The following is a 20,001-nucleotide window of genomic DNA, read 5'->3' as shown; positions in this document are numbered from 1 at the left end:
CCTCTCAGCCCAGCTCAAACCAGTGGGCTCTCCTTGCTCCCTCTCTGCACTCAGAAACCTCTCTGCTGACCCCAGGACTATGTAAGAGTGTGACTACGACTCACAAAAGCCCTTTGTGGTTGGCAACGTCCACATTACTGGACACACTCAGCCTTGGTCTTGTGGCTACAGTTTCTATTTTTTGGCCACTGCTGAAGCTGCTTCTCTCCCTGTAAGCACTCAGCACTCAGGCTCCAAAGGAATCTCTGTGACGTTGACCATGACTAGCTGCTGAACAGCAGGCTGGCCCAGGGGTGGCAGTTCTGTCCCAGGTATATTTGATGCTGCCCACGCAAGGGAGGTGTGGCTCAGCGTAATGAAAGCCATAATAGCTAACACTTAGGAAGCATTTACTCTGCTCTAGAAATTGTGTTTAGCACTTTACAAGCGTTATCTCATTTCATCCTATGATGACCGACCGACAAGGTAGACGTCCTTATTTTACAGATGAGAATAGGGGGCTCAAAGAGGTGAAGTCATTCACTCAAGGTGCACAGTTAGTCAGGGACAGAGCTGGAATTAGCCGCCAAGGCTGCCCAACTCCAGTGCTCTGAACAGCTACCCAGTGCTGACTGTGATCCTTAGAAATGCTCTCCAGTTTCCTGACTTAAGAACTCTGTATTGAATTACTTAGGCATTCCTTCCAAGAGTGCTTTTCTAATCACTTGTGTGACAGACCAGCACTGTGCTAAGTACTAACAGGATACAAACAGTTCCTGTCTTCAAGGAGCTTACAATTATATGAGTGGCCAGGTATGCAAAAATAACGTTAAACAAGGACACAACCAATGTAAGCATAGAAGAGCTATAGACGGTGTTGTCAGTGTTCCCAGGAGGAGCTGGGAGGGCTGAGGTGGTTGGCAAAAGCTCCATGGAGGAGGAGAGACTTGATCTGGACCCTGAAGGGAGGGATGGAGAGAATTTGAAGACAAAGGAGAAGGCACTCCACTCACTGAAGATGAACTAGATAACCAAAATAGCCCTTTAGCTATTAAATAAACTGAATTCAGAGCTGAAAACCTTTCCACAAAGAAAACTCCAGACCAAGATGGCTTCCTTGGTGAAATCTATCAAACATTTAAGGAAGAAATAATACCAATTCTATACAAACCCTTTCCGAAAATTGAAGAGAGAATACTTCCAACTCATTCTATGAAGACCAAACTTGTCACGCGCAATGCTTAATATTATGTGTCAGATTGGCTGAGCCACAGTACCCAGATATTTGGTCAAACACACCTCACTGTGTTGTGAAGGTACTCTTTAGCTGAGATTAGCATTTATATCAGTCGACTTTGAGTAAAGCAGATTACCTTCTATAATGTGGGAGAGCCTCATCCAATCAGTGAAGGCCTTAAGAAAAAGCAGACTGAGGTCCTCTGAGGAAGGGGGCGCTCTCTCTGTCTCTAGACCTTCCTTTGGGCTCAACGTGCAACATCAACTGCAACTCTGTTGCTCTGAAGAACCCTGACTAACATACCCTGATATCAAAAAACCAGACAAAGACATTACGAGAAAAGAAAGCTGCAGACCAATATCCCATATGAATAGATGCAAAAATGCCTCACGGGCTCCCCTGGTGGCTCAGTGGTTAAGAATCCACCTGCCAATGCAGGGGACACAGGTTCGAGCCCTGGTCTGGGAAGATCCCACATGCTGCAGAGCAACTAAGCCCGTGCTCCACAACTACTGAGCCTGCGCTCCAGAACCCGCGAGCCACAACTACTGAGCCCGCGTGCCTAGAACCCGTGCTCCACAACAAGAGAAGCCACCGCAATGAGAAGCCCGCGCACCGCAACGAAGATGGGCCCCCGCTCGCTGCAACTAGAGAAAGCCCGTGCACAGCAACGAAGACCCAACACAGCCAAAAAAAAAAAAAAAGTAAGCTTCACAAAATTTTAGCGAATTTGGGCTGCCCTGGTGGCGCAGTGGTTGAGAGTCCGCCTGCCGATGCAGGGGACACGGGTTCGTGCCCCGGTCTGGGAAGATCCCACATGCCACGGAGCAGCTGGGCCCGCGAGCCATGGCCGCTGGGCCTGCGCATCCGGAGCCTGTGCTCCGCAACGGGAGAGGCCACAACAGTGAGAGGCCCGCGTACCGCAAAAAAAAAAAAAAAATTTTAGCAAATTTAATCTAATAATATACACACACCAAAAAAATATATAATGACCAAGTACAGTTTATTTCAGGAATGCAGGATTGGTTTAACAGATCATGCCATCAATGTAATTTACCATATTAATAGACAAAAAAAGTAAAACCATATAACCATCTCAAAGGATACAGAAGAAGCTATTCAGATACAGAAACAACTATTTTTGTTTAAAATTCTCAGCAAACTAGAAAGAGAAGGGAATGATCTCAACCTGTTAGAGGGCATCTAAGAAAAACGTACAGCCTACATCATATTTAATGATGAAAGACAGTGCTTTCCCCCTAAGATCACAAATAAGGTGGGACTTCCCTGGTGGTCCAGTGGTTAAGACTCCACGCTCCCAATGCAGGGGGCCTGGGTTCAATCCCAGGGAACTAGATCCCACATGCCGCAACTAAGAGTTCACATGCCGCAACTAAAGATCCCACGTGTTGCAACTAAGAGCCGGCACAGCCAAATAAATAAATATTTAGAATGGACCCAGAACTTAAAAACAAACAAACAAAAAAACCACAAATAAGGCAAGGCTGTCCTCTCTCCACTTCTACTCAACATTGTACTGGAGGTTCTAGCAGTGCAATGAGCCAAGAAACAGAAGTAAAACAGATCCAGATTGGAAATGGAAAAGCTGGAAATAAAAAACTGTCTTTATTCACAAACAACATGATCAAATATATGGAGTATCCGATGGGATCTACAAAAAAAAAAAAGCTACTAGAATTAATAAATGGGTTTAGGAAATTTTCAGGAGAGAAGATTAATATACAAAAAGTAATTGTATTCCTATACAATTTCAAGGAACTACTGGAAATCAAATTTTTTTAAATAACATAAACAATATCATCAAAAATATAGTAAAACACTTAGGGATAAATCTGACAAAAGACGTGTTCATGGACTGGAAGACTCAATATCATTATGATGTCAGTTCTCTCCAAACTGATCTATAAATTCAATGCAATTCTGATCAAAATCTCAGCAGGCATTTTGTAGTAACTGAGAAGGCAATTCATATGGGATTGCAAAGAACCTAGAATAGCCAGACTACTTTCTTTAAAAGTTGTATTCCAGCCATTCCACTCCTGAGTATTTATCCAATAGAGATAAGAGTGTATGTCCTTGTATATGAGTGTATGACTTATATAATGATTTATGTATGACTGTTCATAGCAACTTAATTTGTAATAGCCAAAACCAGGAAACACTCAAAAGACAATCAAGGGGTGAATGGATAAACAACTTGTGGTATATCCGTACAATGGAGTACTACTGAACATTAGAAAGGAATGAACTATCCATAGATGCAACCAGATGGATGAATCTCAAAATAATTATGCTGAGTGTAAGGAGCCAGACCAGAAAAGGGTACATATTATATTATTTCACTTATTTAAAACTCTAGAAAAACGGAAACTAATCTATAATGACAGAAAGCCGATCAGTGGTTGCCTAGAGGATGAGAAGATAAGGAAGAGATTGCATGCAAAGGGGCACAAGGAAACTGTCCAGGGTATTGGGTAAGTTCATACTTACCAATCTTGGTGATGTTTCACAAGTGTATACATATGCCAAAACTTATCAAATTTTACACGCTATATATATGCAGTTTATTCATGTCAGTTTACTTCGGTAAAGCTGTGTTTTAAAAGTGCAAAAAAAAAGAGAGCTGAAGGGACCCAAGTTTCCAGAAGGGCTCAGGTGAAGGTCAGTGTTTCTCATCCTTGGCTTCACATTAGAATTAGCTTAGGCAGTTTGAAAAGTCCTGATGTTCCAACCCAGTATAATCAGCATCTCTGGGGGTGTCACCCAGGCATCAGTACTTTGAAAGCTCCCCAGGAGATTCCAATGTGCAGTGAATTTTGAGAACTGGTGAGCTGTAGAGGGGGACATAAGGGTATATGAGGAGCACAGGGTCAAAGGGAGTGTGCAGGGCATGGGAAGGACACAAGTATTGCTGCAATGCAAGCCGTGGAAGAGTTGCCCAAGGTGGAGGGATCCAGTGTGAAAATGGGATCTAGGGCTAGGAGGACTGCAGCAGTAGGGTATAAAGGGTAGGAATGAATCATAACCATGAATGAAGCATGTGTAAATTGGAAGTTCATTATGTCTCTAACAAAGTAAGGGTCTGTGTGTATCTTGAGGAGATAGTGGGCAGAATCATCCAGATCTCTGGCTATGTGGTTGTTAATAATTTTCTCCTTTGGGAACCCTGGTCTAAGAAACTCCCACTCTTGGGGACTTCCCTGGTGGTCCAGTGGTTAAAACTTTGCCTTCCAATGCAGGGGGTGTGGGTTCGATCCCTGGTCGGGGAGCTAAGACCCCACATGCCTCGCAGCCAAAAAACCAAAACATGAAGCAGAAGCAATATTATAACAAATTCAGTAAAGACTTTAAAAATGGTCCACATCAAAAAAATCTTAAAAAAAAAACAAAAACGCCCATCTCTCATTAAACTGTTCGGAAGTTTATTGAACTACTCTTAGGCAGAGAAAAAAAAGAGGGGTTCCCACACATGGTAGACAGGAATGGGCGTAAAGGACACAAAAGAGTAAGTGGCCTCAATTCTTCCTCTAAACCAGAGATTCTCTGAATTGAGCCTGCTTCAGAATCACCTGGGGACCCAAGAGTGTCCCCAAGTGGGACCCAAGTGTGTATTTTTTTAATAAATCCCAAAGTTTCAGAACCACCACTAACCCAATGGCTAAAGATGCCATCTATTGAAAATATCCTAATTCCCCACCCAGTCTCAGACTCCAGCTTTCCAAGTGTGTGGAGAAGGATAGTATGTTTTAATTGATGAAGAGTTTCTGATGCCAGTTTACTATGCAGAAGGCAGGGGTGGGGCAGGGACAGGTTCTGAGGAAAGAAAATAGAACGGTACCTTCTATACAGGGGAAAAGGGTACTGAAGGGGCCTTGGCTGAGACCTCCTTGTAGGTAGTGGATACCACTCCACAGGAGTCATAAAGCCAAGGTCAGCCCCTTAACAGAGATGGGACTTTGTCATACACACTCTCGGAGCCTTGATAAGAAGTGATCCTCAGGGCCTTTGATGTCTCTGCCACCTCCGCTCATGATGTCATGGAAACTTCTGAGTGGCTGTGTCCCTAAACACAGCAGCCCGCCCTCCACTGTGGTGAGGAAGTCAAAGCCGTAGAAGGGTTGTAATGGGGGACTGGAGCCAAGAGAGTATGGTGGGGCCGATCCTGCACCCAGGGAGCCCACCAGGACAGAAACACCAGTGGGTCAAGATATCGTGGGAGACTGCCCATCACATGGTCCATGTGGGGCAGAGGAGGGAATTGATGAAGGAAGGACACAGATGGGCAGGGAGGGCAAGGGCCCAGTCAAGTCAGGGCCACTCCCATGCCTTGTCCAGGAGCCTTCAAAAGTCCAGGCGCCTGCTGAGTGAAGGAGGACAGCTTTCTTGGCTGAGCAAGGAGAGAAGGTCCAGTCGATAACCAATGAGCCTAGAAGCCACCAGCCTCAGGTTCACTTGTTCCGAGCCCAGTTCTCACCAAGACGACTGTACTGAGCATCATTCCGATCTCGAAGGGGCTAAGAGATGAGAAGGAGAAACAGTGAGGCAGTGTCAGAACTCTCCCAGGGAGAACCCCAGCAGACCCCAGAGATGAGAGCTCATTCCCGGCCTTTCCAGACCCCCCAGTGATGAATTCCCCACTAGGACCTTCACACACGTACACATTAAACCTAGTATCAGGCTCTCCATCCCCACTCACTCCTCCCCCCATTCTCATCTTTTTCCCCTCAGGGCTCACCTGATAGAGCTGGTCATTCCCCAGCAAAACTTGAGTGTCAGCAACTAGAAGAACCAGGGAAAGAGAGTCAAAAAGGGCCAGGAGATGGGACAGTGAGACCCCATGAATGCTGCAGGGGGACTGCAGCTGGTCACACCCTTGGAAGTCTGCATGAGCTATATGGGCACCTAAGTTCTGTCAGCAACCAGTTGTAGGAGTCCTTAGGAGATTGCAATAGTGACTCCCAGATGAGACACTACCCACCTCCAGCCCCATTCCTTAGCAGGTACACACTCATACCCACATTCACAGCCACAACACACACATGTTCTGTCCCTTCCACTTACCCCTGGAGAGCCTTCCAGTCTCGTGTCCAGCAAAGCAGTAGACACCCAAAGCAAGGAGCACAGTGGCAATGATGTCGGTGATGACGATGCCTGCCAGGGTGGCTGAGTCCAGCTCCACACAGTTCTGGCACACTGTGGGGGAAGGGAGGCCGAAGGAGAGGTGGAGGGTTTTCAAGATCAGGGAACCATCTCTGCCCCTTAGGTCAGCCCCAGGATCTCTCATGCCAAGACCCAAACTTGGAAAAAGTCCTGCTGAGAGCCTTGATACATCTACCTCTAACCTTCAACCCAAGAAATCCCTGAGGAGAGCCAAGAAGTTGTCTCAGCTTTGTAGGAACTTAAACGAGACCGTAGGCCAACCACTCTCCCAACCAAGCCCCTACTGCTTGGGTCACAAGGTCCCTATTGTTCTTTTGCCATTAAGCTATTTCCCACTCAGGGCTCCAAAATCTGGCTCATACCATTACGAGAGCAACCCAGTTTTGTTGAGAGCACGGACTGGTACACCAGAGCTCCCTACACCTAGAAAGTTCTCATATCCAGAGGCCCCATCCATTCCAACCCAAAGGGTCTTGGAAGCACATACTTCGATAGTATACTTGCAGAGTAGGTATTTTGCTGGTTTGTCCATCTGTCCCATTGCACACATACACTCCTCGTGGGTCCAGGTTGCGGTGTCCCAAGTCCATAGCTTTATTGTCTAAGGCCAGTTGTCCTACCGTTCCTTCTAGCCACGTGACAGTGGTATTGCATCTCAAAAATACTCTGTCCTCAAGTTCTTCCACAGTGATATTGAAGGGGTTCACTAAGGGAAAAAATACCACGATTGGAGCCAGCTCTTTGGTCTGCACCAGACTCCTTGCTCTGCTGAGACTCATACTTAAGAAGGACCACTTTCCAAGTCTAGAATAGTTCATGGTTTCTAGTGAGAGAGACGGAAGTCACAAGAGAAGTGCTTCAATAGGCTCCCCACAAACTGCAGGGACCAAGAAGGACATGAGGATACAATCCAAACAGAGGACAGACCCTGATGGACATGGAGCAAAAGAGGAAAACATGGAGCTGGGTCGATCCAAGAACCTTCCTGGAAATGTGTTCAGACCACTGATTAGAAGTGGGAGGGGAGCCCAGACTGCTAAAACTCCCGAGAGATATGGAAAGGCAGAAGAATGGTCCTCGATTGGAGATGTCCACATTTTTTTCTCCAAGAAACCTTCTGATTCTACTTCCCAGCCACCTGCAACACTCCCACGTCAACTTCTCGTCTTCTGCCCCCTAGCCCCACCCTTGCCCCAACCACTACCAAGGGAATGGTACTACTAAAGCCTTTCCTATGGCCAATAATGGCTGGGGGTAGGAGAGAAGCTAATATGAATTACCATTCCAGTGGTCCAAAAGGGCACCTAGGGCAAATCCCATGTAAAGATTTTTAGTTGTTCCACCCTTGCTTAGGAGGAGAGGGACAGGAAAAATAATTTTATTGAATCTGTTCTTGGGGCTCCACACAGGTCAAGTCTTGTGGGGAGTTTAAGGGTTGGAGGTATGAACAGCACCTTTCTAGATCCACTGAACTGCTGTGACTGAGAGCAACTCCACAGCCCACAGAGGCACTGGAATCTATATCTCTAATCCCAGGAAAAAGTGGAATCTACATTCTTCCTGAGATTCATAGTCAGTTACCAATTTGGATAGGAGAGCATCCTCTAGAAAACCCCCCGAAGAGCCATTTCTTGTGCCTCTGTAGCAGGTCAGGAGAAAATGCATGTATTCTCAGGGAGATACATGTGCATCAGATGCTCCACATCACAGAGTCATGTATTCCTTGGGGATCCGTTTCCAACGGAAATCCTGGATGTCCCAAAGAAGCTGACTACTAGGGTAACCATTCATCCCAGTTTGCCTGGGATTGAGAGAATACCTGGGACATGAGAGTATCAGTTTTAAAACCAGGCAAACATGGATGAGTGGGTCATTCTACTACCCCAAATCTGCCCTCCCTCCTGCTCAGCCTCAATTTAACTTTTCTCTTAAAGCATTCCCCTGAGGGCTGGGCTATGGTGGGCCCAGGTGGTGACATCATGGTGGCCAAATGACCAAGAGTCCTGGATCCCAAAGGCTCTCTGCCCTAGAAGGAACAGTGCTCCCATTACCAGCCCTAGGCTAAGGCACACACATACTGCAACACTTACTACAAATCTCTGGCCTAAGGTCTTCAGAGAGACATTCAAGGCCAAGATGTACCCCTAGCTGGAGTCAGTCAAAGCCAAGAGCCTGTGCTTCCCAGACCCTGTGCTACATCCCAACATGGCCCTCCTTGACAATGCTGCCTGGTGAATTGAAGCTAGCATTGAGAAGGACTTTCGAGTGGATCACATTCCAGGTGGTAATGTCCCTCTTAGGTCCCTTCTCCAAGATGCCCCCCATCCACCCAGAGAAGCTTTACCTTGGGAGAGAAAGGCAGCCAGTATCAGGCCAGACAGAAAACTTCTGTGTTCCATCTTCCAGCAGAATTCCTCCAGAAGACAGACCCAAGTCACAGAACTCTCAGCCAAGGTGAAAGCCGCCTGCCCCCAACTGACTCATGTGTACCCGGAAAAAGTAAAGGGTGGTGGAGGCACTAGAAGACGCCTATTGCTCTGCTCTCTGCTGTTGGTGATGGGAGGCTGCCAGGGTAGAGGTAGGCTGGGGGTGGGGTAGGAAGGAAGCAGGTGCAAATCGCTCTTTCTCAGAGCATGGAGGGTGGGGGAGGGATGGAAGGGGGAAGCAGAGGATATGGAAAAGGTTGCCTGGATTTCTAGGGAGTAAAAGGAGATTCAGGGTGTCCTTTCTTGAGTCACCGATGAAAAACAAGAAATTCTGAGTTCCTGTCAGCAACATCACTACATTTACTCACCACCTAAAAACTGCCACCTCTCAAAACCCTTGAGACAAGCTGTGAACCCCATCCCATAAGCCATATCAGCTAGGTTCTTCCCTTTCCTGGTCTTTCTTGGGACCCTACCCGAGGTCCTTCTTGGACCACCGGGGACACCAGACTAAGTAGCTTCTTACCAGTGGGAGTTTGAGCTTTGGGAGCCCCCTAACAAGAGACTTACATCCTGGCTCCAATACTGCCTACCTGCTGGGTCTGAGCCAGTCACAGAATTCTTCAGAGCCTGATTCCCTCAGTACCATGAGAAGAATTCGAATGGAATGTTTCCATGGTACCCGACACTTCATATGTTCTCAATAAGAGAGAAAGTTATTTATAACAATATGATTAACTCGCCACACAATTGAGCCTCCCCAGGAGACAAATGGACTTTTTTCCTCTGGGCTATGGAACTCCCAAACTGTCTACACTGTCGCAGTTAGACTGTGATTTATCTGAGGGTAGAGAGCGTACGTGTCTTGCTCACTCCTGTATCACCAGCACCTGGCCTGTGCGTGGCCCATGACGAGAGCTCCGTACATTTTTGTCAATTCACTGGCTGACCGGCTGAGGGGCCTGAGATCCTGGGAATGCAGCTGACCCTAGTCCTTGGAAATGTATGGTCTGTCTTGGTGGAATTGTCCTACCTATTCCTTTCCAGGCAGGCACCACTTTGATGATCTCATCTCAAGACAGCAGTGAAAAAAATCCCTGGACTGAGGTGACTTTCTGTCCAGAGTTCCAGCCCCAAGCACCTAAGAGTTCTCACCTAAATGCACTAGTTCTAACAACAACAGCTAGCAACAGGCAACAGCTGGCTGAGATCCAAGTAACAAGTGGCGGCAGAAACGTTTATCTTCCCCTCATAAAAAGAAAGGGGCCCAGGCCACCTCCTGCCCAGCACCCAAGGTGGCTTTCTGTACAAGCTGAGTCTCTGAGATGGGAATCCAGCACTCCCTCACGCTCCCTCCCCTCCACCACCCACGCTCCTCTCCTTAACTGAAAGCCAGAGATATCTGCACCTGCAGCCCTCCTGAGCCCTGCCCCCACCCACTGCCCACACTTGAAGCAGAGGGTGGAGGCTCCGGGTTCTTGTCTTCTCACAGGGGCCCCAGCCTCAAGGATGCTGGGCGGAGCCAGGCTATACGCTAGCACAGGCTGGCTGGCTGGCTGCTAGGGGCTGCTCAGTGCTTCTGTGGGAGAAGAACAGAGGCTGCTATGGAGCAGGGGAAGCGTCTGGCTGGCCTCATCCTGGCTATCACTCTTCTTCAAGGTAAGGGCCCACTAGGGGGTCTGACAGTCTGGAGAAGGGCTCAAGGGAAGAAGCCATAACCAGGGGGCAAGAATATTGGGATCCCCTAACTTCGAGCTGTCACCCTAAAGTTCAGAGAAAGAAGGGCAAAAATGAAGCTTCTCAGTGCTCTCTGCTAAAGAGAAGCCGTGTTCCATGGGAGAGATGGAGTCCTTGTCTCTTAAGAAATCAAAACAGATGACTTTACTGGCTTGAGAGAGAATCCGGATGCCACCATCTTAGGTTTGAATGTAGCCCAAAGGGCACAGGCCAGGAATCTGAAGAGAAAAGGTATGTGCTCCTTAACTCAGAGCTGGGTTAGGAGTAGACCTATGAAGCATTCACTCACTCTGTTGTTCAGCTGGTCAACAAATACGTGTGAGATCCCATTACGTGTTAGGCTAGAAGGGTATAAAGTTGAATAAAAACCCTCTGATCCAATTAGCTCATAGTCTAATTGAAGAGATAAGTTTCAACGTTGCCAGATTGAGTATAAGGTACAATATAGGTTGCCTGAACGAATATTCAGTTGGAAATACAACAGGAAGTGGATGAACTGGGCCGATGCCTGGAATCTGGACTAGAGATGATCCTCTCCACATTGAAAGTTGTTGAAATCATGCAACAACTATGAGAGATGTGAGGAAGAGGAGGCTGAGGATAGAACTGTGAGGATACCACCTTTAAGGAATAGTTAGAGAACAAACATGTCAGTAAAGAGATAAGGGAATGATCCAAGAGCTGAAATAATCAGATGAGTGCTATTCCGTAGAAACCAAGGGAGTAGAGAGCCTCCAGAAGGAGAAAATCACCATGAGTATAAAATACTAAAGAGACATCCACTGATATAAGAATATATTCAAAAGTTTAAGTCTGTATATACACTACCAAATGTAAAATAGATAGCTAGTGGGAAGTAGCCGCATAGCACAGGGAGATCAGCTAGGTGCTTTGTGACCACCTAGATGGGTGGGATAGGGAGGGTGGCAGGGAGACACAAAAGGGAGGAGATATGGGGAGTTTTGAATCAGAGTTAGAATGAGGGGACTCTTTGTTCCTCCCATGGTGATCAGGTGGACGGGGAGAAGAGCTAGTTAGAAATCTGCTTAACTCTTTGTCTTGCTTTTCTTTATCTTCATTTACTCATTTATTCACTCATACATTCATTCAAAATATATAAAGCTCCTACTGTGTTCCAGGCACTGTGCTGGATGAATTATTCATAAACAGTTCACCCCTGTATGAAGTTCTAAGACTGTTGACTCCTTCCAACTGTTTCCATCACTCTTTGATCTATGCCCCCATCTCTCCCCATAACAAACTCTACCTCTAGCCAAACTATCTCTTTTGTCCTTTTCCAAGTCTGTATCTTTGTTCAGCTATTCTTTCTACCTGGAAACTCTTTCTCTGTCTGGTGAATTCTTACTCATTCTTCAAGGCAGAACCAAATGCCATCTTCTCTGTCAAGCTTTCCCTGTCCCCTCACCCTTGGTCAAAATCAATAGTTTCTACCCCTTTCCATATGCATTTATATAAATACCAAATGATAATTTATAAGTACTATTACATTTATTACATTTGTGTTTATTTTTTTCCCACTTCATTGTAAACTCTTCAGAAGCGGCAACTAGTTATTTGTATCACCACCCTTTTCTTCCACACTCGTTACTCATGTCAGACACATAATAGTGGTGAGTGTCTGGATTAAATCCAATTGAACTAAACTCCAGTGTTGGTTCTCTATAGTATGTCTACCATGCAACTCTACTACTCTGAGTTTTGAGACAGATTTGAGGGCTATTTAATAGCTAACTCCTTTGGGACATTCAGGGTTTCCACAAAAAATGGATCACCAAGGCTGAAGGTTTTAGAAGTAACTCAGCTCTAAAAGACTTTAGCTAGTGCACACCCAGTGTTTGCCAGGGCTTTAGCTGCTAAAGGAGCGGAGCATTCCACACTGTACAGGCCATACCCTTACGGATACTGCAATACAGTTCTGCAATGCTAACCGTCCAGAGCTAGTGTCAGACCTCAAAGGTTAAGGTTTCAGTCCCCAAAAAGACTGCCCTCACTTTAAAAGCTAGGCACAAGTTCAGGGATCCCCAGACTACCCACACTTCTAACGAACTGCCTACAAATCTGGAGGGTTCCCAAGAACCCCCTCAGAATTTGCTAGCACAACTCACAGAACTCCGGAAAGGCCTATACTTACTACTACTTACTACTACAGTTTTATTATAAAAAATAAAATCAGACCTAGCCAAATGAAGAGACACATAGGGTGAGGTCTGGGAGGGTCCTGAACACAGAGCTTCCATGCCCTCTCCTTCAGGAATTAAAATACATCACCCTCCTGGTACATTGATATATTCACCAACTAGGAAGTATGACTGAGTTTTTATTGGGGTTTCATTACATAGGCATGATTGATTGAATCATTAGTCATGTGACTGAATTCAATCTCCAGTCCTCCTCCCCCTCCTAGGGCTCAAAGTCCCAATTCTCCAATCACATGTTTGGTCTTGACCAGTCCCATCCTGAGTCATCTCATTAGCATAAACTCATGTGTGATCCAAGGGCCCACGAAGAATCACAAAGGCAATCCTGTCATTCATGAAATTCCACGGGTTGAGAAACTCCCTCCCAGCAACCCAGGAGAAAGACCAGACAAACTCTTTGCTATACAACACCCTAAATTCGGTTTGGTGATTTAGGCTACAATCCAAGGAAATAGGTATAGATATTGTCACTCACATGAATTAGGCTCTCGCTCTCCATGTTGGCCTCAAATGACTGTGGAAATGATACATCAGGGGATCTGAATGACTCCACGCCCAGCTGATCCTCTGTCTCTCTTCTGTCTCTACAGGTACTATGGCACAGTTGAATGAAGGTAGGGGAAATGGCTTCTTTCTATCATCAACCTCTGAGGAAATTCATGGAAATATGGCTTCCCACAACAGTAGTCCTATAGGAGCAAGTGCAGAGCTAAGAAGGGATGGGATGATGAAGGATAGACAGCAAACCTCTCCAGTGTCAACCAAATCAGTGGCCAGTCTTGACCTCCCTGGCCGCTTTCCTGTAGCTAAGCAATTAATTTTCTGGTTCTTGGAGGAGAAACAGGACCCTAGCAGCTAGGCATTACTCAAAGCACAACCTATGAATCAACAGCATTGGCATCACCTGGGAGCATGTTAGAAATGCAGAATCTCAGTCCCTCCCCAGAGCTATTGAATAAAACCTGAAATTCTAACTAGACCCCATGTGATTCATGTGCACATTAAAGCTTAAGAAGCAGTACTGTCACGGTCTTCTCCTGATGCCCTGAGACAGGGAGAATTTCAGAGGCAAGATTTTAACAGACATTTCCTTTTTCAGTAAAAGTGGATGACAATCGAGAAGATGGTTCAGTAATTCTGACCTGTGACATGAATGAAAAAGATATCAGATGGTTTAAAGATGAGGTGGCAATAAGTCCTGTAATCACAGATAAAAAGACTTGGAATCTTGGAAGTAGTACCAAGGACCCTCGAGGGATATATTGGTGTCAAGGATCAAAGAACCGTTCGAAACCACTCCAAGTATATTATAGAAGTACGTATCCCCTTTGGTATGCTTGTGTGAAATTAAACAGTACTTGCTGTTCTGGTGAGCTTCTTGTCTGGGGTGAGTGTGGAAATAGATGCTAAACAGTGAAGTAAGAGCCAGTTTTCTTAATCTCAACATACTTTTTTTTTTTTTTTTAATTTATTTATTTGGCTGTGCCGGGTCTTAGTTGCGACACGTGGGATTTTCACTGCGGCATGGGGTATCTTTAGTTGCGTCATGCAGGATCTAATTCCCTGACCAGGGATCAAACTCTGGCCCCCTGCATTGGGAGCGTGGAGATGTAACCACTGGACTACCAGGGAAGTCCCTCAACTTACTTCTTTTTGAATTTAACAAAGCAGTTCCCCCAAATTCTTGAAAAAGCATAGCCTGTATTGAAAAGCCTGACTCACTTTTGGGTAGGCCCCACAGATTGGAGCAGTCAGCAGTTTATATAAAGTGAGTTAGGGCAGGTAAGGGAGACAGGGGAGACTACAAGGTAAGCAACAGAAATGTAGAAGGCAGTTGAGCATGGAGAATGGGACCTGGTCTTCCTTATATTTCAATAGTTGCTGGTAGTAATACTACATGGGCTTCCCCAGGACTCCTGGGGGACGGAAGAACATCAAAAAGCATTGAGTTCTCAGCCCAAGGATCTTCCCAGGCAATTCCCTTGCCATACCACCCACAGAGAGAGCAGTCTGCTGCCCTAGACAGAGGTATTATCTCAGGAGAAAAAAATCCAGAACAATTTTCACACCTCGAAGGAGGCTTATCCTTCCCTTTCCCCACAGTGTGTCAGAACTGCATTGAGCTGAATTCAGCCACTGTGTCTGGCTTTATCTTCGCTGAAATCATCAGCATTTTCCTCCTTGCTGTTGGGGTCTACTACATTGCTGGACAGGAAGGAGTTCGCCAGTCAAGAGGTAAAAGAATGCTCTTAGATGAGAGGTGAGACCACCTGGGACCCTTAGCCTCCTTCCTACCAAAATAGAACCAACAGAAAAGACTGGGTTGGCACGTGTCACTGATGAGCACGGCTGGGTGGGGCTCTGGTTCTGCCGGCAGGAGAAAAGGACACTTTGTGTTTTCACAGCATATTTGCCTATCTCAAGATCCAACCCTCTCTGATTTGTCCTCTGTGCTTTTTAAAAAACTCTTTCTTGAAGAAAAACCTACATACAGAAAAGTGTATGAATCACATACACACAGCTCAAAAAACTTTTCTAACAAAACAAACACTCATATGAATCCAGCACCCAGTTTAAGAAAGAGAATGAACACTTGTGGTCACTTCCAGCCTCCACTTAGTCCCGAAAGCGACCACTATCCTGAGTTCTAACAACATTGATTCATTTTGCCTGTTTTTGTTTCTTACGTAAATAGATTCATACAGTAAGTACTCTTGTGTGTGGCTTCTTTTACTCAACAATATGCTGTGACATCTATCCATAGTGTTATATGTAGATGTATTTCACTAATTCTTATTGCTATTCAGTACTCCATTGGGTGAATATATCCCAGTTTATTATTCATTCTATCTTGTGTATGTGTACATTTTGTTTATTTTTTGTGCAGCTTCAGACAAGCAGACACTGTTGTCCAATGACCAGCTCTATCAGGTAAGGGAATGTGAAGTGAAAGAGACATTGCTAGTTAGTAGTGGTAAAATTTTGGAATGGGAGGGGCAAGTTATTTGGAAGAAACTGCTTAGGACATACCAGATGATGGCATCGTTATCCCTTTGGGTAGAATGGATGAAATAAAGAGAAGGGTTGAGAGAGACTGAGGTCAGGGTCTAGTGAGAAAAAGTTGAAGAACACACAGAGAATCTAGATACAGAGCCTCCATTCTTGTCCGCTCCCACTCCCAGGACCATGAAGAAACCACTCCAAAGCCTTGAACATAAAAAGCACTCAATAAGTATGCATCAATAGAAAACAAACTTATGGTTACCAGGGGGTAAGGGCAGGGAGGGATAAATAGGGAGATTGGGACTGACATATACACACTATTATATATAAAACAGATAACTAATAAGAACCTGCTGTATAGCACAGGGAATTCTACTCAGTACCCTGTAATGATCTATATGGGAAAAGAATCTTTAAAAAAGTGTTTTTTTAAAAAAGAGTGGATATATGTATATGTATAATAGATTCACTTTGCTGTATACCTGAAACTAACACAACATTGTAAATCAACTATACTCCAATAAAAATTTTTTAAAAGTATAGCGGGCTTCCCTGGTGGCGCAGTGGTTGCGAGTCCGCCTGCCGAGGTAGGGGACATGGGTTCGTGCCCCGGTCTGGGAAGATCCCACATGCCGCAGAGCGGCTGGGCCTGTGAGCCATGGCTGCTGAGCCTGCGTGTCCGGAGCCTGTGCTCCACAACAGGAGAGGCCACAACAGTGAGAGGCCCACATACTGCAAAAAAAAAAAAAAAAAGTATATATATATATGAAGAAAGGTGAAAAAAATAAAGACATTTAGAGTGAAAGCTAAAAAATTTTTTTTAATTAGAAAATAACTATGCATCAAATTAATTCATAGAGGATGATGGAAAATGATTATGACTGTACTATCTTTTTAGCCCCTTAAGGAACGGGAAGATGACCAATACAGCCACCTTCAAGGAAACCATCTGAGGAAGAACTGAGCCCAGGATTCAGAGTAGGTGTGTCTCTCTACACCAATTCTAAGAAAGTGCCTTTGCACTACCTGCCTTCCCAACTACTGCCAAGTTTATCTCCTTTCCCCAAGCAGCTATAAGGATGGGATGGGTGGGGAGGATTGATTGATAATTCCTTGGGGGGAGGGGGATGACTCTCCTGTGCATTGTAGGATTTTTAGCAGCATCCCTCGCCTCTATCCACCAAATGCCAGTAGTACTCCCCAGCTGTGACAACAAAAATATCTCCAGATATTGCAAGTATCCCCACGGGAGGCAAAGTTGCCCTTAGTTAAGAATCACTGAACCTATATTAACCTTCCAACCACCCAAGCAATCAATCAGAAGCTCTAATTCAATCAACCAGAAATTTCAATCAGGAAAACAGGGCCCAGGCATTATTCGGTTTTCTGAACCAGTTGCAATTTTTCTTTTTTTAATCCGGGTGTTTTCCCTTCTATCCAGTTCTCAGAAACAGAGCAATACATTTTGGAGCAATTCTAGTAGAGATTTTCAACCCTAAATCTAGACTCAAGATTCCCAAAGGTGACAAATGGTGAAGAAAGGCCATCAGAGCAAATTCGGGTTTTTCTCAAAAAAAAAAAAAAAAAAAAAAGTAAAGTAAAACTTGTATGGTGTTTCAGGAGCGCCACCTATTGGAAGTAATTTTTCTGTAAAAGAAAAACGAAAAGGTCAACTAACCTCCTTTATTTGAATACCTTTTTTTTTTTTTTTTTTTTTTTTTTTCTGGTACGCGGGCCTCTCACTGTTGTGGCCTCTCCCGTTGCGGAGCACATGGCTCACGGGCCCAGCCGCTCCGCGGCACGTGGGATCCTCCCGGACCGGGGCACGAACCCGTGTCCCCTGCATCGGCAGGCGGACTCTCAACCACTGCGCCACCAGGGAAGCCCCCATTTTTTTAAGTTTTAATTTTTATTTACTTTCTTTATAAGTCATAATTCACATGGTTCTAATATGCAGCGAAAGGTCTCCCTCCGCCTCCCTCTCCAGCCACCCAGTTGCCTTCTACAGAGGCAAACAATAATACTAGTTTCTTATATAGCTTTACAAGATATTTAAAGTATTATATATCGGTGGTATTCTAGGCATACATAAGCAAATTCTTTTTTTTATGGATGATAAATGCATAATGATTTTTTATTTTGTTTGGTTTTGGCTGCGTTGTGTCTTCATTGCTGCGCGTGGGCTTTCTCTAGTTGCAGCAAGTGGAGGCTACTCTTCACTGCGATGCGCTGGCTTCTCATTGCGATAGCTTCTCTTGTTGTGGAGCATGGGCTCTAGGCGCACGGGCTTCAGTAGTTGTGGCACATGGGCTCAGCAGTTGTGGCACATGGGCTTAGTTGCTCCGCAGCATGTGGAATCTTCCTGGACCAGGGATGGAACCCATGTCCCCTGCATTGGCAGGCAGATTCTTAACCACTGTGCCACCAGGGAAGTCCCCAAGCAAATTCTTAAGTACACATTATTCTTCCTTCTCCTATTTTTCATACAAATGTTATCATACTATACATCTTGCACTTCTCACCTAATAAAACCTGAAGATTACTTCATACCAATATATAAAGGAGCTCCTTTTTTTTTAATGCAGCCACTTTGTACAGATCCCCTATAATTTATTTAACCAGTCCTCTATTGATGGACATTTAAGTTTGTTCTTTTGCTCTTACAATGCCACAATGACTGTATAAATGTCATTTTTTTAAAATTGTATTGAGTTATAATTTACATAAAACTTACTCATTTTAAGTGATTTCACCTGTTCTCGGTAATTTTTAGCAAATTTACCCAGTTATACAACCATCACCATAATCCAGGTTTAGAATATTTCCATCAGTCTCTTAAGATCTCTTGTGCTCTTTGCAGTCACTCCTTGTTCTCACCCTCAATGCCAGGCAATCACTAATCTCTTTTCTATCTCTTTAGATTTGCCTTTTCTGGATAAATGGAGTCATACAATATGCTGCTCTGGACATTCTCGTACAAGTCTTCGTGTGGACATAAGTTTTCATTTGTCTGGGTTGATATCTAGGAGTGAAGAATTGCTGGGTTGTATGGTAAATTTATGTATAATATTTTAAGAAACTGCCAGTTTGCCAAACTGGCTGTTCCATTTTACATTCCCACCAGTGATGGATGAATGAGGTTCCTGTTTCTCCACATCCTCACAAATATTTGTTACTATCTTTTTTAGTATAGCCATTCTAGTAGATGTAAAATAGTATCTTATTGTGGCTTTAATTTGCATTCCCTAATGACTAATGATGTTGAACATATTTTCATGTGCTTATTAACTATTCTTATCATATCTTTAGTGAAGCGTGTGTTCAAAACTTTTTCTTTAATTGAGTTGTTTTTCTTCTAACTATTGAATTGTAAAAGTTCTTATATATTTTTGAATACAAGTCTTTTATCAGCTACATGATTTGCAAATACATCTACCAGTCTGTGACTTGTCTTTTCATTTTCTTAATGGTGTCTTTTGAACTGCAAGGGTTTTTAATTTTGCTGAAGACTGTTTTATCCATTTTTTTTTATGGATTGTGCTTTTCGTGTCATGTCTAAGAAATCTTTGCCAAACCCAAAGTCACAAAGATTTCTCATATGTCTTGTTTTTACAGTTTTATTTCTAACAATAAATGTCATTTTGAACATTAAGACTATTTGTAACAAATACAAATAAATGGAATTGCAAGACCATAGTGTATTTGCACCTGTAATTTAATTAAATATTGCCAAATTTCACTTCATAGAGGTTGGACCAATACATAATCCTAACAAGAGTGCCTACTGTTCCATACACAATCTAACAGTGTACTATTAAATTTTTTGAACTTTGCCAGTCTGATAAGTTAAAAATGGCATCTCAGCCTAATTTTAATCTGCACTTTTCTAACCATGTTTTTCCTTCTCATGAAATACAGGCTCATATCCTTTGATTTTTTTTTTTACTGTTACTCTTGGAGTTTAGAATATAACTCCTTCTCTTAGTGTTATTTATTTATTTATTTATTGGCTGCATTGGGCCTTTGTTGCTGCGCACGGGCTTTCTCTAGTTGCTCGAGCAGGGGCTACTCTTCGTTGCGGGACACGGGCTTCTCGTTGCAGTGGCTTCTCTTGTTGTGGAGCACGGGCTCTAGGTGTGTGGGCTTCAGTAGTTGCAGCACGCAGGCTCAGTAGTTGAAGCATGTGGGCCCTAGAGCATGCGGGCTTCAGTAGTTGTGG

At 44.4% G+C, this 20,001-nt stretch overlaps 2 protein-coding genes and 1 pseudogene across 3 annotated transcripts in view; 2 read left to right on the top strand and 1 right to left on the bottom strand.

The window, feature by feature from the left end:
• LOC307055662 (trehalase-like) overlaps nucleotides 1-20,001 on the top strand; it is a 424,950-nt pseudogene that overhangs the window by 140,622 nt on the left and 264,327 nt on the right. The gene's annotated exons all lie outside the window — the stretch shown is intronic.
• Nucleotides 5,686-8,817, bottom strand: CD3D (CD3 delta subunit of T-cell receptor complex; the record flags this gene model as incomplete). Its single annotated transcript, XM_079709408.1, has 5 exons — nucleotides 8,742-8,817; nucleotides 6,885-7,103; nucleotides 6,299-6,430; nucleotides 5,973-6,016; nucleotides 5,686-5,751 (listed from the first exon to the last, which is right to left on the bottom strand). The coding sequence occupies exons 1-5, from the start codon at nucleotides 8,794-8,796 to the stop codon at nucleotides 5,686-5,688; spliced, it is 516 nt and encodes a 171-aa protein (XP_079565534.1). The 5' UTR covers nucleotides 8,797-8,817.
• On the top strand, nucleotides 10,428-18,780 carry CD3G (CD3 gamma subunit of T-cell receptor complex; the record flags this gene model as incomplete). Its single annotated transcript, XM_079709405.1, has 6 exons — nucleotides 10,428-10,482; nucleotides 13,370-13,393; nucleotides 13,879-14,094; nucleotides 14,883-15,014; nucleotides 15,667-15,710; nucleotides 18,703-18,780. 6 exons carry the CDS (start codon nucleotides 10,428-10,430, stop codon nucleotides 18,778-18,780), a joined length of 549 nt encoding a protein of 182 aa, XP_079565531.1.

Source organism: Hyperoodon ampullatus, assembly GCF_949752795.1.
Source record: "Hyperoodon ampullatus genome assembly, chromosome: 7".
NCBI lineage: Eukaryota > Metazoa > Chordata > Mammalia > Artiodactyla > Ziphiidae > Hyperoodon > Hyperoodon ampullatus.
Note: the sequence above shows the minus strand (reverse complement) of the source record. Positions and strands in the feature narration are given on the sequence as shown.